Raw genomic sequence first — 16849 nt, forward strand, 5'->3', positions numbered from 1 at the left:
GAAAATATTATATTTTTATAACCATTTAAAATAGTTGTAAGTACATGCTAGCATACTCACTTATTTTTTATAGTTAGTGTGTAGTTGATAAATAATAAAGCCTGACTAGGGTTTGTCACTGTAGTGAAAGGATTAGTCGCTGACTACCCAGTGTGCCGGATGTATTCAATGTACAGTTTATATGATTTACACTTCATGAACTCCACATTTAGCATTCAAACTATTCAATTAGCCACTTCATCTCAGTTAGTGTGTTGTTCACGTGTTGTTGATAAATCATAAAGCCTGACTAGGGTTTGTCGCTGTGGTGAAGGATTAAAATTGAGTCGTTGACTGCCCGGTGTGCCAGATGTATTCAATGTACAGTTTATATTATTTACATTTCGTGAACTCTATATTTAGCATTCAAACTATTCAATTAGCCACTTCATTACCTACATACTTTGACGTGAATAGGCAAACTTAAAGTACCTATAAGTATGGGAGACAACTGAAAATCTGTGGTTTGTTCCTAAGGGCAAATATAATGCGCTGAGTTGCTTCCCTTTTGGTCTGCTTCAACACACACTTTTCGCCTCTTAATTTTAGTGTACAAATGTTTAAGTGGAACAAATTAATGTCTATCTATCTAACTTATTAGCACATGTCAGCGACAGGATTTGAATCCACATCTCTTCCGTGAGGGGCGGGCGCTTACCTGCACGCGTAGCACAGTATGGCGGTGACAAGATATAAATGACAGCTAGTTGCAACAAATTGTGTGATACCAGTTGTCCTCACAAACGCTAACATGGCCAACACGAAATAATCACTACAAGATGTGAGTTACAATTTTGACAGCGAGATTGGAAGATTTGTCTTATTTCCTAACATGGGTGTACCAATTTATCCACACATGTCTCAGTTTGACATTTGTTTAGGTAGCATTATATCACTCAAGTTCGAAGGTGGTGATAACATGTGACACAAATAATTATTTGTTTAGTTTTTGTTAATTTCATCCTTGCTCTACAAGAAGAGATGCAGGAAAGGAAAATTACTATAATACTTATAGGGAGAATGATCCGGGACTCTAATAACCCGTTGAAAATGCTTTAAAAACAACATTTGTCAAAACACACATCCTCTTTTTTATTTGACTAAAATTATACATTAAGTATATTACTTATATGTAGCGGTGTTAGCTCAGACGGGTAAGCGCCCGCCCCTCACGGAAGAAATGTGGATTCAAATCCTGTCGCTCACATGTGCTAAGAAGTTAGATAGATAGACATTAATTTGTTCCACTTAAACATTTGTACAGTTAAATTAAGAGGCGAAATGTATGTGTTGAAGCAGACCAAAAGGGAAGCAACTCAGCGCATATGTTTGCCCTTAGGAACAAACCACAGATTTTCAGTTGTCTCCCATACTTATGCTTTAAGTTTGCCTATTCACGTCAAAGTATGCAGGTAATGAAGTGGCTAATTGAATAGTTTGAATGCTAAATATAGAGTTCACGAAATGTAAATCATATAAACTGTACATTGAATACATCCGGCACACCGGGCAGTCAGCGACTCATTCTAATCCTTCACCACAGCGACAAACCCTAGTCAGGCTTTATGATTTATCAACAACATGTGAACAACACACTAACTGAGATGAAGTGGCTAGTTGAATAGTTTGAATGCTAAATGTGGAGTTCATGAAGTGTAAATCATATAAACTGTACATTAAATACATCCGGCACACCGGGTAGTCAGCGACTAATCCTTTCACTACAGTGACAAACCCTAGTCAAGCTTTATTATTTATCAACTACACACTAACTATAAAAAAATAAGTGGGTATGCTAGCATGTACAACTAAATTAAACGGTTATAAAAATATAATATTTTCTTTAGGTAAGTAAAACATTTATTAAACTTTTAATTAATAAATTATAAAAAGTATACTATTTCACACACCATAAAAGCATATTAGGTATTCTTAGTTATCAACTATCACAATAATCAGTCTGAACTTGGCTTATATCAGTCATCAAATGGGTCTCATAGTATGTATGCCAAGTTCTTCAACTTTTTCAGTTCTGTGGCGCTCGGGTTCATTGTATCACCACAAGGTTGCTGATGTCATCTGACTGTCTTCAGGTGGTTTCTGCCAACAAGAGCTCTCCGACCGTGTCTAGGCCATCAATTTCTGACCGGTTTTGACCATCTTCCGTCTTGCCTACAAGCCAATTTCAATGTTCTGTAACAATCAAAAATGTTTCATTAGATTTTAGTTATACTTATTACTTATGAACTGTCCGGTGATATGCCACAAGCAACGAGGTGACGCTTGAGCACGTCTTTGTAGCGCAGGTACTGCCCGCCACGGTTCCGTTTCCCGCGACTGAGCTCTGAGTAGAGCACGGCTTTAGGTAGTCTGCAGTCTTCCATACGCCTGACGTGTCCACACCATCTGAGCTACTGTGCTCAATGTGACAGGGTGTTCAAGACGAAGTTCGGACTTGCCAGCCACATAAGAGCACATAACAGAGTGTAGCAAGAGTCGCTGTTGTCGGATACGACGAAGAGGACATCATCATCATCATCACTTATGAACTAAGATTATGACTCCTATTGTCATCTTCATCATCATCATAACCCATCACGTACCCACTGCTGGGGTACAGGTTTCCTTCCTATGAAGGAAGGGTTTAGGCCTAGCCAACCAAGTAGTGCCATGTGAAAAAAGTTTTTTGAGTTGTTTTGTGTGCATATGCCCAACTATAATAACATGTCACGGGTACTGGCACTTACCTTCTGTTTTTTCCTTCCATTGATTATATAAATATTATTCAGTCAGGCCGTGGGACATGCATCGAAGATGATATTCTGCTGTGCCCGTCAGGATCCTGCCCGGGCTTTTTTCTCAAGGCCTTCTAGCTCCTGGGTCCGGGTAGACAGTGGGTGGGTCATCAGTCAGGTGGCATGCTGTTTTGTTCTTCGTCTCAGGGATCCGTTGCATCGACGGCTGCCGATAGCAGGAATCTGAGCGTGCTTGGTCGGGAGCAAGCTTGGTCGTATATCATTTGATGAGACGATGTCCAAGAAACTCAATAAAGTAGTTTAATGAGCCAATATGAATCCATGGGGTAGCGCAATGCAAAGTAATATTACCAAAACATTACACTCGAAACTCTCGAAAGCACCAAACAGTCAAAATTTTCTTCAAGTTTGACGTTTGGTGACATTTTAATTGTCAAAAAACCATAGACAATACAAACAAAAACCAAAAAATAACATTTGAAAAACCTATTTGCACAGAGCAGAAAAGTTACACTGTCACTGGGACTAATGCCCAATCACGCAAATAAAATGAGTCCCATGTACGCCCTATGCTAACATTTAAGACTGATATCAAAAAGTGACACAATTTAATCAGTCACTTCACATGTTGTCTTATTATGGCCATACTAGCCGTGCTGTCTGAGCTAACACCGCTACATATAAGTAATATGATATATAATTTTAGTCAAATAAAAAGAGGATGTGTGTTTTGACAAATGTTGTTTTTAAAGCATTTTCAACGGGTTATTAGAGTCCCGGATCATCCTCCCTATAAGTATTATAGTAATTTTCCTTTCCTGCATCTCTTCTTGTAGAGCAAGGATGAAATTAACAAAAACTAAACAAATAATAATTTGTGTCACATGTTATCACCACCTTCGAATTTGAGTGATAAAATGCTACCTAAACAAATGTCAAACTGAGACAAGTGTGGACAAATTGGTACACCCATGTTAGGAAATAAGACAAATCTTCCAATCTCGCTGTCAAAATTGTAACTCACATCTTGTAGTGATTATTTCGTGTTGGCCATGTTAGCGTTTGTGAGGACAACTGGTATCACACAATTTGTTGCAACTAGCTGTCATTTATATCTTGTCGCAGCCATACTGTGCTACGCGTGCTGGGACTCTAATAACCCATTGAAAATGCTTTAAAAACAACATTTGTCAAAACACACATCCTCTTTTTTATTTGACTAAAATTATATTATATCTTTTACTTATATGTAGCGGTGTTAGCTCAGACGGGTAAGCGCCCGCCCCTCACGGAAGAGATGTGGATTCAAATCCTGTCGCTGACATGTGCTAATAAGTTAGATAGACATTAATTTGTTCCACTTAAACATTTGTACAGTTAAATTAAGAGGCGAAATGTGTGTGTTGAAGCAGACCAAAAGGGAAGCAACTCAGCGCATATGTTTGCCCTTAGGAACAAACCACAGATTTTCAGTTGTCTCCCATACTTATACTTTAAGTTTGCCTATTCACGTCAAAGTATGTAGGTAATGAAGTGGCTAATTGAATAGTTTGAATGCTAAATATAGAGTTCACGAAATTTAAATCATATAAACTCTACATTGAATACATCCGGCACACCGGGCAGTCAGCGACTCATTCTAATCCTTCACCACAGCGACAAACCCTAGTCAGGATTTATGATTTATCAACAACATCTGAACAACACACTAACTGAGATGAAGTGGCTAATTGAATAGTTTGAATGCTAAATGTGGAGTTCATGAAGTGTAAATCATATAAACTGTACATTGAATACATCCGGCACACCGGGTAGTCAGCGACTGATTCTAATCCGAACACTGGGTAGTCAGCGACTAATCCTTTCACCACAGTGACAAACCCTAGTCAGGCTTTATTATTTATCAACTACACACTAACTATAAAAAAATAAGTGGATATGCTAGGATGTACAACTAAATTAAATGGTTATAAAAATATAATATTTTCTTTAGGTAAGTAAAACATTTATTAAACTTTTAATTAATAAATTATAAAAAGTATACTATTTCACACACCATAAAAGCATATTAGGTATTCTTAGTTATCAACTATCACAATAATCAGTCTGAACTTGGCTTATATCAGTCATAAAATGGGTCTCATAGTATGTATGCCAAGTTCTTCAACTTTTTCAGTTCGGTGCCGCTCGGGTTCATTGTATCACCACAAGGTTGCTGATGTCATCTGACCATCTTCAGGTGGTATCTGCCAACAAGAGCTCTCCAACCGTGTCTAGGGCATCAATTTCTGACCGGTTTTGACCATCTTCCGTCTTGCCTACAAGCCAATTTCAATGTTCTGTAACAAACAAAAATGTTTCATTAGATTTTAGTTATACTTATGAACTAAGATTATGACTCCTATTGTCATCTTCATCATCATCATAACCCATCACGTACCCACTGCTGGGGTACAGGTTTCCTTCCAATGAAGGAAGGGTTTAGGCCTAGCCGACCAAGTAGTGCCATGTGAAAAAAGTTTTTTAAGTTGTTTTGTGTGCATATGCCCAATTATAATAACATGTCACGGGTACTGGCACTTACCTTAACTGTTTTTTTCCTTCCATTGATTATATAAATATTATTCAGTCAGGCCGTGGGACAAGCATCGAAGATGATATTCTGCTGCGCCCATCAGGATCCTGCCCGGGCTTTTTTCTCAAGGCCTTCTAGCTCCTGGGTCCGGGTAGACAGTGGGTGGGTCATCAGTCAGGTGGCATGCTGTTTTTGTTCTTCGTCTCAGGGATCCGTTGCATCGACGGCTGCCGATAGCAGGAGCTCCCAAGGAATCTGAGCGTGCTTGGTCGGGAGCAAGCGGTCGTATATCATTTGATGAGACGATGTCCAAGAAACTCAATAAAGTAGTTTAATGAGCCAATATGAATCCATGGGGTAGCACAAAGCAAAGTAATATTACCAAAACATTACAGTTCATTACACTCGAAACTCTCGAAAGCACCAAACAGTCAAAATTTTCTTAAAGTTTGACGTTTGGTGACATTTTAATTGTCAAAAAATCATAGACAATACAAACAACAACCACAAATGAGAGATTTTCGGAAAAAAATAACATTTGAAAAACCTATTTGCACAGAGCAGAAAAGTTACAGTGTCACTGGGACTAATGCCCAATCACCATCAATCACACAAATAAAATGAGTCCCATGTACACCCTATGCTAACATTTAAGACTGATATCAAAAAGTGACTCAATTTAATCAGTCACTTCACATGTTGTCTTATTATGGCCATACTAGCCGTGCAGGTCTTAGTATATACTAAGTCTATGACGAAAACGACTCCATAACGTCAAAGGAATCATTATAGCTGAAATGAGGTAAGTATTAATAAGCCATATTCAGATCTATATGGTAGCTCAGTTGGGTAAGTGCCCGCTTCTCACGCCAAAGATGCGGGTTCGAATCCCGGCGCTGACATGTACCAATGAGTTCTTTTAACTTAAATACCTACAATGTATACCATCGCTCTTACGGTGAAGAAAAATATCGTGATCTATATCCATCTAGATCTAGCACATCTAGATATGTGAACCCACGAAATATAAATAATACACACACGAAATACAAATACGATCTTAAACGATTAGTTAGGATCCACTTCCGTTTTCACGACTTTGTAGTTGGACTGTAAGTAACAATAACAATAAGTATTTAGAATTTTAAGTTCTCATTTTGAGTGAATGTTTTTTATAATGTTCTTATGAGAAATAAAGTATCTTAAACCTTAAACCTTAACCCACCAACCCGCAGTGGACCAGCGTGGTGGGGAAATGGTCCAAGCTTAGGAAGGCAGTTTAGACCTTGGGATATGCATAACGGTTCCACACATAGAGAATAGAATAGAATTAGCCATCCATCCATATCGACAGTATTTGCCACACAAGATTATGATAGAAAAGCACTAAGTATACAATACAATATGTCGCAGTCACGGAGAAATTTCGGGAAGTGTTTATTTAGTCTGGTTTTCACACGGAGTGTGTAGGAGCTGTTTGTTTGTTTGTGCAGATTGGAACGCGCTTTGATTCGCTGTGTAAATGTTTACGTGTTTGTTAGCGCGTGTTTGTCGTGGAGGCGTCTGTTACTCGCGTTTTTTCTTCTCCTCCGTCGGGTTACGAATCGGTTTGTGATGGCGAGAGTGTTTGCTCAACGGATTCCAATATGGCGGCGGTTCGCCAGTTGTGGTTATTGCGAGTCCAAATGGTTTTTCCTTACTTAGGGGCCGTCCATTAATCACGTGAGGTCGTTTTTCTAATTTTATGACCCCCCCCTCCCCCCTGGTGATATTTGGTGAGGTTTGGGACCAACCCCCCCTCCCCCCCCCCCTGGATCACGTGTATTTTTTTGGAAGTCTATGTAAAGGGCAATTATTGACTAGAAAAAATATAGGTCATACTACAAATCGATAATTTTTTTGCGCCGTCCAAAATATCGGTTCAGAAATACCTAATTTTTGACAAAAAATTAATACACGTGATGTCTAACGAGAACCCCCCCTCCCCCCTCGTGATGTTTCGTGAGGTTTTCAGTACCCCCTCCCCCCCCCCTTTGAGCCTCACGTGATTAATGGACGGCCCCTTACTCTCTCTACCCACACTACCTTTCCCTACCTAGTCAAGTTTGGGAAGAGTTAAAAGAATTTATATTTGAGATTTACCTAACTAGATAACTAGATAGATATTTATTATCCTACTTTGTCTAAGTTAAGTTAAGTAACTACATCACCGGTACAACATCGGTGTCTCTTAAGTAGCATGACAAACAAACTGCATGGGCAAGGGCAAGTCAAAGCCTAGCTAAACAACATAAAGTTCTTTGTTCCGCAAAAATCAGTGGTTTTCAAGTTATGTAGGATTTAGTTCTTTAGATTAGCAGAAAATAATTTGTACAGGCATGTTGTTTGTTACCAGTAGACAAGGGTGTTGACATATATATCATGAGACTGATCTAATACACAACACAATACAATCTAAATAACTTATTCTAAACTTAATAAAAACTTATAACTGCAGGTACCTACTTAACTATAAACAAAAAACTATGTGTCTTCGCTTTGGAACGCATCCGACGCAAAGGTCCCTAAGGCGCTGGCAGCGTTGCCTCGCTTTACAGCCAGAGAGACCCTCTGCATCAGAAACACTCCAGAACGGCCTTGTGGATCTTGCATGCGTTCCAATACTCACTGAGCAGCAGAAAGAACAAGCCTGATGAAAGTTGCATGTACTATTTATTAATTAACTATGTTGTAGTATGAGTTGGGTAAATGAGGGAAGATGGCTGATTATGTTGTCAACAAATATATAGTGGACGGTATAGTGGAATATGAGTTAAATAAAGTAATGTTACACAGTGCCACGACCTATTCAGAGTTGAAAGAGCAACTGAGCCGTTTGTTAAAAAAAAGAAGTTTTAATTTTTGGAGAAACAGATGGCGTTGTCTGAGTTGTATTAACTGTCAAACCCTCAGAACACAAATTTTGTGTCAGCTCACACATCTTATATTTGCAGAGGAATCTATATCTGCTCTCAGGCGTTCACTACAGCAACGACGCTTATAAATAAACATTCTGAACGAGTTCTTATTCTGAGTTTAATACTTCAACCTCTTTGCTCTCTGTGTGCAATATTTGACGTTCGGTACACTATGTTGTCACGACATCTATCGGCTTGAACAAAAACTCAACTGACAGCTGTCAAGGAAAACGGCTCATTGTGAAGGAAAAGATGAAGGGCGAGAGGCTCTATCAGGGGGGGGGGGTCAGTGCCTTAAAGGTAGCGCCATCTCTTTATATTACTCTTACTACCAAAAAAGATGTAAGATGGCGTTATGAACAAGACCATAGAACAATAACAAGACACATAGATAAGTAGTATTTGAATGTTAACATTGTCATGATCTATGGATATTATGAAGAAATTGCGTGTCAGTGTCAGTTCAGTTGTCTTACAATGTTTCGCAAATAACATTTTTGTAATATAAAAGCCTATACTCTCGGTATATCGTTATTTATCATACGATGTTTGCTTCAATAATGGTCTTTATTGTAATGAGGATACGGAACACATAAAATGTTCCTTATTCATTAGCTGCTTGAACACTTATAATATCGATCGTAATATTCAAGTATTTCACTACCTACCCTAAATTTTTTGTTGTTTAAACTTAATCATAAGTAACTCACTATAAATATAATTTGTAAAACCTACTGGTTAACTGATTGCTATAAACTTTTATAGCAATCAGTTAACTAGTCCTATTATAACTATATACTACTAACTATATGTAAGTATTCGATTACTTGCTAACTACCTACAGAATATTTTTTTTTTCTAAAATATTTAGTTATTATGTACGTAAATTATAAATTTTAAATAGTTCCTAACTACTTGTTGTCGTCATCTGAGTATACGAAGGATGCCTGGCTACCCATAGCACAGGGTATCCTAGTTTGGGAGCCAGGAACCCATTTCTAAACCAAATAGGCAAATAAATGTTTTCATTTCATTTTCATTTCATTTATAAATGTTATATACCTACAAATAAAAATAAACATGGTGTGTCAAGAAAAAGCATCTTTATCCGCAAAAAGTGTTTTTATAAAATTCTTGTGACCTGACAGATTCCATATGGATCCAGGTGCCATGTGGTTCCACGGGAACCGAGCTGAAATGGCGGCACTGGCAAAGAGCGATCGACATCTTCATATCCGCTGAAGATTAAAATACAATGTGTACCAAACTGATAAATGTCGTCAAAGATTTGCCTCGCGAGGATAAATGATGCACTATTGGACGAAATGACTTTATCACCACAAGTGACAAGATTTGCTTCTCTTGGGAAACATAAACTAGCAAAACATGAATTGATTTTCATGGTGAAAGGAATAAAAAAGGAATACACACACCCACTCGCATATTATTTTACAAGTGACATGAACAAAACTGAACTGAAACATTGTTATATGCGAGGTAATAAAGAATTATATAATAATTTGTTTTTTATTTATTGTTGCATGTAGGTAGGTACATAAATAGATTGAACTTACATTTAGCTAATAAATGTAAGGTCAACCGGGGCCAAGTCGCCTACGGGGCTAATGCCTCGAATCCATTTATCTTCCGAACCTCATACTTTAGAACTACTGGAGTCATCTGCTATCTATATTTGGAACTCAAACTTTTACCACTGACCAATAGATGTCGTATCCGAAGCAATTATCTTAAATAATTTTCCATTTTAATTTTTTGACCTCTTTTGGCCACCTCCGGTTTCCTGACACGTTTTTTTGAATCGTTCCAAATGTGTGTTTGTTTAAAAGAATCTATGTTTCCTAACTGTAAATACTGTTATTGTTTTGTTGCTTTACATATTGTTTTGATTATTTTATTGAAATAACGTAAGATTCGGACACAATATGCAATTAAAAATTTATAGGTTTAGCTTTTTTTTTGGGGTAAATGCCTCTGGGCTGATGGGGTTATTGCCTCTATTGCGGCGCAATAGCCCCATTTCCAGAGGTTCTAAACATTTTATGTTATGATAAATGTATTTTATACACTCACGGGCAATGAAAAAGTTCCAGAGACATTAGCACCAAATTACTCCTAAACGAAAAATACTAGGTTAATGACGCCTTCTGCAATATTGAAGAACATTTAACAGCGTATCAGAATTAACATTATTAGATTGGTAATCCAACTAAAACGTAAATAATTTGAATATGAATTAAACTAAATGTTTTAAAAAATTTGCGTCATTTGGTGTCGACATTATAAGGTTGTTAACACGGTATATAGAAAATAATCATATACAATAAATAATAAATAAAAAAATAGTCATATTAACTGAATGATCCCACTTGTTTTTAAAACTCTAAATAGTTTTGTAATGATTTAAATTCCGTCAGACTCTAAAAATGGTATACTTACTAATTTAAAGTTGTGGTTTGATTGCAAATTATAAAAAATATGCCCTTGTATGCTTTTATACTTTATTTGCATTTGTCATGTAAGTATTTATACTTTTTTAAGTCCAATAAAGTACTCATAAATAAAATGTTGAGCACCCCTGGAATCTTGGATGGGGTAAATGCCACTACAAGAAATTAGGGTGTGTAGGCGCCATAGCCCCGAAAATTTTTGATCAACTAATTCTCCTTAACTAAGCGCAGTATTTAGTTTACAAGCTAATAATTAGCTACGTTAATAGTAAATCTATACATTATATATACATAAACTTGTAAAAAGCTCTTCCAAGCACACAAAACTAGTGAAAGAGGCATTAGCCCCACTAGGGGTTATTGCGCCTAAAAATCCCATTTTTTTTTGAAACGTCGTTTACACGTAGAAGATATTTAAAACTACAAAATTGCATCAAAATATGAAACTAGATAAAATTTCCTAGTATGTATCACAAGTTATAGCTTAATAGGGCGTATAGTCTGTTTGTAATGTTCAAATGAATATGAAAGTCAAAGTATTGTGGCGCAATGGCCCCGGTTGACCTTAATAACTGTTGTGTGGTGTAACTACGTTAAGGCAAATATGTCTCATATCTTTATAGATTGAAGTTAATAGCCGGCTCCCCGCCAGACGATCCAACGCGATCCGAACGCGCGATCCAAGGAATCTTACATACTAAACTTCTTGGATCGGGCGATCGGATCGCATTGGATCGTTTAGTGGAGATCCGGCTATTAACTTGTGATAACAATATCTATATATACAGGGTGTCCCAACAGGGCACCCTGTATGTATGTACAATGAGGCTGAGAAATATAAAGAGATGGTGCTGTTCAGTATGACGTATGACAAAAAACTCCTCGAGAGTGCACTTTTTTTACAATTGTTTATTTTTTCTCTATGGGCTCTATTATACGACGTAGGGTGCATCGACGGCACACACTAATAAACGATGCTATAGCTGTGAAGACTCCAACCCTGTCTCAGTGGACTGTCCGAACAAGCAAAGGAACAAGTTCAAGGTCGGGCATCAAGACGAACGATGTTTTGGGATGAAAATTAATCCGCCGGATGCACTTGAAACAACGTAATTTAATTTATTTACACACCAAATCAAGAAAACAATCTTACGTGCTAGACGCCATACCTATTTACAAGAGAGAACACTAGTCAATAAGTAATAATTCTATAACCTATGTTCAAAGATCTCACATCCATCGTTCTTCTTTACGGATTTATTTCGGAATAGTATTCAACATAGTAGTAAATACGGGGCATCGAAGTAGAAAAAAAGGATACGGGGATGTTTTTCTAATAAAATGAGCCGCTGCCTCCTTGTTCTAAGCATGGAATGAAGTAGGTACTCTGTATAACGTCATGTGGCAACAATAAATGACAATGACATTGACAATGACGTAAGACTTGATCGAATCGGATTTTTGATGGATTTTTGTCGACTTCATAGTCGGCTCTTTATTTACAAAACATGTTATGATTCTTTATTTTTTACAAGCACAAGTACAAGACCAAGAAAAGGAAATACTGCACCAGTGCACCACGCACTTGTACATTGCGTATTATGATTCAAGAAAAGCTCTACTTAAGTAAACTTGATGATGTGTATGTGTCAGAAGAAACTTCCTCCAATCTTATGGAGTTTCAAAAGGATGGCATTCGATTTCTTTACATACAGTATAAAAAGGTAGGCTATCTACTTGGTTTTGTTGTGATGATAATAAACAAACCCGCAATAATAGCAAGGCCACCTTATTTTAAAGACATGTATGCGTTAAAGACCTCTCCTTTCATCATAATCACCTCCTTATATATCGGTAGCGTACACTAAAGCTTCGAACTACTTCATACTTCGTCACATTTTCACAAAGATGCCCTAAGACATGCAAAAAACAGTTTTTTTTTTTAATATTGGCATTATTGTGATGTTATTTATTACCTACACATATCATAAGTTGCTCCTTAAATTTTTCAGGAGAAGCCGGGAGTAATTGTGAATGATACGGAGTGTCCTGAGAGGACCATGCAGATAATACTCTTTTTAATGGCAATCAAGCACACATTGAGGAAACCCGCACTCTTGCTTTGCAATAGTATCAATGAAATAAAAATACTTTTTCATGATTTGGCTCCAAAATTTACTGGTGAGAAAGTTTTTTTTTATTGTTTTATCTACCTACTCTAGTATAGTTTTTGCTGTTTGCAATAACAGTTAAATAAATAAACACACTTTCACATTACTATTATAATTATTTATAATATGGATAGATACAATTAGGTACCTATAGTTTATTAATACCACATATATTTTTAACTTTAAAACTAATCTTAATTTTAATTTCATGTTGCAGATGTTTCATTTGAGTCTCACATTCACACAATTGATAAAAAAATCTATGTTAACTCTTTAGATAACATAAGCACCCTCTGCCACCATGAGTGGAGTGTCTCGGTCGTATTTGAAGAAGAATTTAATATGAAATTATTGAAACTGTTAAAATCATTGAAAGTTATGTTTAAAATTGCTGTTGTATCAATGGACTTAAAGGTGAGTCTGTATTAACTTAGAGATATAATATGTCAGTATATCTAATATGTTAATAACCATTGAGGGTGCACAAAAGGATCCTCTCTGATATTCCACTACGCACACATTAGCAATTAACAATCCATAAGCGCATTTCCCGCCTCTCAAAAATCTGCCAGATCCGTGGAAGTGAAATCAGATTTAGATTACCCTAAGATAACTAATCACCCTAAATAATGTAGCTATTGTGATATGATAGTTTTGTGTGGCAATTAAATAACAGCTTCCTGTCCTGTTTCAGAAAAAATTAACAGCTTTTATGCCAATCTATGAATGGATTTACCCAAATGAGACTAGTAAAATGGAGCTACTTATATCAAGAGAAAAGAAAATGAAGAATTTGATAGAAAAAGCTATTTATGTGGATAGCTTATTTGAAACCATTGTGTTGAATAGAAATTTAGGAAAAAACATTGAACAATGTACTCATAGAAATAGAGATGTAAGTACTAAGGTGGTTCAATTTTTACTTTTGTTATATGTACCATGTTATATAGGTAGTTATGATTATTAATTTATGACTCATATCATATTATTATTATAAACAGAACAAAAGAGATGGCCAAATGCTCACACTGTTTGTTAAAAGTTTGTGACCTTCACTAACCAAACCAATGTTTTTCTACCTTTGCAAATATCAGCCATGGGTTTATTAAGACACATGGGTGGAATATATTATGTATTATAATTATAGACAAGGCAACAAGGCCTACCCTTGCTATGGATTGCACTGGATCAGCACGGTGGGAAATGTTCCAAGCTTAAACAGGATTTTTGACCCCAAAGGAATATGCACAAAAGTTCCATTCAAGAGAACCTGGTGCTGTTACGAAACCCTCAAAGGGAATAAAAATAAAGTAGAACATGATCAGAATAAACAGCAATTGATCTCTGTGTAAATATGTATTAAAAAGTGGACTGCTCTACAATAATTATAGATGTGTTTTCATTAATTTGTAACTGATCATTACCATTGTGCTTCAGGTTACTTCAGCAACAGCTCCAGAGTCAAATGTATCAAGAAAAAACAAAGATCCCACCGGAACGAAAACAAAACGAACTAACAAAATATATCACCAACATGCCGCAGCAGATACCAATACTGATATAGATAACGTTCATGTTAAGGGTGATAGAGAATACTTGACTGAGAAAAAAGATAAAAAAAATAACAGAAGCAAAAAAATTAAGCTAACTCCAGATAGTGATAACAACAAAGAAGAAAATATAAACTTTACGAATAGTTTTATAGAAAGTAAAACAGACATTAGTGCTAAAATAGATATTGCTACAGATCACTTATTTGAAAATACTGCTGTTAAGAATAGCATTTTATCTAAGTTTGCTGAAACAGAAAACAGTTTTATTGATAGCCGAGATGCAGAAAATAATGAACTAGATATAATTAATGAACCCAGTAGAACTGAATATAATGAGTTTACAAATGTCTATGAAGAGTCAAGATACAATAATTGTAAGGATGACCAAAACACAGTAACCGAAGGGACAAATCAAACTAAGTACAGTGTAAATGAAGGTTTATTATTAAGTAATGATGATGAAAATGATACAATAAATTTAAGATATAGTGATGAAATTAGCATTGATGAAATAGAATTCAAATCTTGTACCAAAGAGAAGGAATTAAATGAACATGAACGAATTGAAATCAAAGACGACATTTGTAATAAAACTGTTATGACTCAATTTGATACAAAAATGAAAAATATTGAAGAAAAGACTGTTGAAAAGTTTAAAGGATCGTTTTTGGACAGCATATTTTAGGTAAGGAACTGATCTGTTGGATTTTAAGAAGAATGTTTTGCGAGAGAGCAGATATCTAATGCAGTGTCAGAGTCAGTGGGGTCAAGGGAAGGGCAGTGATCCGTCGCTAGAACCATTGACCTATTGGTCCGATGACATTAGGAACGTAACTGGACCAAACAGGATGAATGTGGCACAGTGGGGTTACTCTATATGTCGAAAAACGAAGTTTCGTAGCGCTGCTGCGCCAGTCACGTCTCTATCTCGAATTAAACGTGCCGACAGCAGGCTATATGTATTCATAACAAATCAAATGAATTATGTATTTAAAGTTTCATGAATATACTTACTTACCTACATAAACTGCATTCATTCTTACTTGGCAAAAAAGGTCAACAATCTTTGTGTATCTTTTTATTTAAATTTATTAAGAAACTATGTTTTAAAATAAAACAAAACAAGAAATGATATACTTACTAGCAAAAATGATTAATTTTGTAATTAAACCATTTATTTTAGCTGTAAGTATACTTGTTTAATAATATTTTGATTAAAAAGACACACAAAGATTGTTTACCTTTTGTGCCAAGTAAGGACAAATGGATTATTGGTAGCTACTACTTTTGTATTTTTAACCACTTCATTTAAACACTTTAATGTATACAATATACATAGGTATAACAATAAAAAAAATCGAGAGAATTAAACTAGACTAGTATACAAGGGCGGACTTATCACCTCAACGCGATCTCTTCCAGTCAACCCTGGAGGAAAGGACACAAGTGGCTAAACTTCATGTGTACAATAAAGTATTTATTTGTAAATAAATAGAAAATACCCGCATTTTAATACAGTCGTTAATTACTTAGTTATGCCCTCACCATAGACTAATATTAGTCTATGCCCTCACTAATAAAAAGAGTCGTACAATAGGTATATTATAAATATATTAAAATATACTAGTTTGTACATTTTATCTAATATAGTTGTCTTCTTCTTTCTAGCCTTATCCTTATTTAGGGTATTTTATTATCGTATGTATGTACGGTGGCCTGTGCCTAAAAGTATACAGGCGGAGTTTTTAAAATAACGATCTCAAGCTCACATGCTGCTTAAGCACATCCACATAAACACCACTGCTACTACACACATCACACACAACACGTCCCCGGATTTATAACAGATGTAGCTGGCCCCTTCATCATCAGGAATCGCTATTTTAAAAACTCCGCCTGTACTTTTAGGCGCAGGCCACCGTACCTACTTATTTATGTAATGCTAAAGTAGTTAAGGTCAACTGGTGGGGTAATTGTGTGGTATAGTTTTCGATCACTAAAAGTTATCGGAATATTGAGAGCGAATTTATGGAAATATCTTACTTTTAGAAACTGACGACTCTTGAACGACTATTTCTGAACAAATTTATATTATTGATTTCTTTCCTGGAATCATAGAAAAGTTTCATAGGTTGAGAGTTTTAAAAAAATCGTGATTTTGGACGCATTTTCCCCGGTTGAGTTAAAGGCATCTTTGTTATGTAACTATTCAGTAGGTTAGCTTTCCGTGAAAAAAATAAGAGACTTTTGTTCTGTTATTTTTTTTCTACAATAGTATGACCGTTAAATTAGCGAAAAGGAATACTTACCTAATTGACGAATTCACAGAG

At 36.0% G+C, this 16849-nt stretch overlaps 1 protein-coding gene and 2 long non-coding RNA genes across 3 annotated transcripts; 1 reads left to right on the forward strand and 2 right to left on the reverse strand.

Moving 5' to 3' along the window:
• Positions 1-836: 836 nt before the first annotated feature.
• Positions 837-3255, reverse strand: LOC125489937. The gene is made up of 2 exons (XR_007267343.1): positions 2787-3255; positions 837-2232 (listed from the first exon to the last, which is right to left on the reverse strand). It is a non-coding gene; the product is annotated as an uncharacterized LOC125489937 (long non-coding RNA).
• A 1523-nt stretch (positions 3256-4778) lies between these two features.
• Positions 4779-5645, reverse strand: LOC125489939. Its single transcript, XR_007267345.1, has 2 exons — positions 5380-5645; positions 4779-5134 (listed from the first exon to the last, which is right to left on the reverse strand). It is a non-coding gene; the product is annotated as an uncharacterized LOC125489939 (long non-coding RNA).
• A 6613-nt stretch (positions 5646-12258) lies between these two features.
• On the forward strand, positions 12259-16166 carry LOC105389904. Its single transcript, XM_011561102.3, has 5 exons — positions 12259-12519; positions 12808-12976; positions 13184-13380; positions 13661-13861; positions 14404-16166. The coding sequence occupies exons 1-5, from the start codon at positions 12397-12399 to the stop codon at positions 15202-15204; spliced, it is 1491 nt and encodes a 496-aa protein (XP_011559404.3). The 5' UTR covers positions 12259-12396; the 3' UTR covers positions 15205-16166.
• The last annotated feature ends 683 nt before the right edge of the window (positions 16167-16849 follow it).

The sequence above is a fragment of the Plutella xylostella genome, chromosome 19 (assembly GCF_932276165.1).
Source record: "Plutella xylostella chromosome 19, ilPluXylo3.1, whole genome shotgun sequence".
Taxonomy (NCBI): Eukaryota; Metazoa; Arthropoda; class Insecta; order Lepidoptera; family Plutellidae; genus Plutella; species Plutella xylostella.

Excerpts from the sequence above, each read along its gene's own strand:
- LOC105389904 (XM_011561102.3), top strand. The coding sequence starts at position 12,397 with ATGATTCAAGAAAAGCTCTACTTAAGTAAACTTGATGATGTGTATGTG. Across the intron at positions 12,977-13,183 it reads TTTGGCTCCAAAATTTACTG|ATGTTTCATTTGAGTCTCAC; the intron begins GTGAGAAAGTTT and ends TTCATGTTGCAG. Across the intron at positions 13,862-14,403 it reads GTACTCATAGAAATAGAGAT|GTTACTTCAGCAACAGCTCC; the intron begins GTAAGTACTAAG and ends ATTGTGCTTCAG.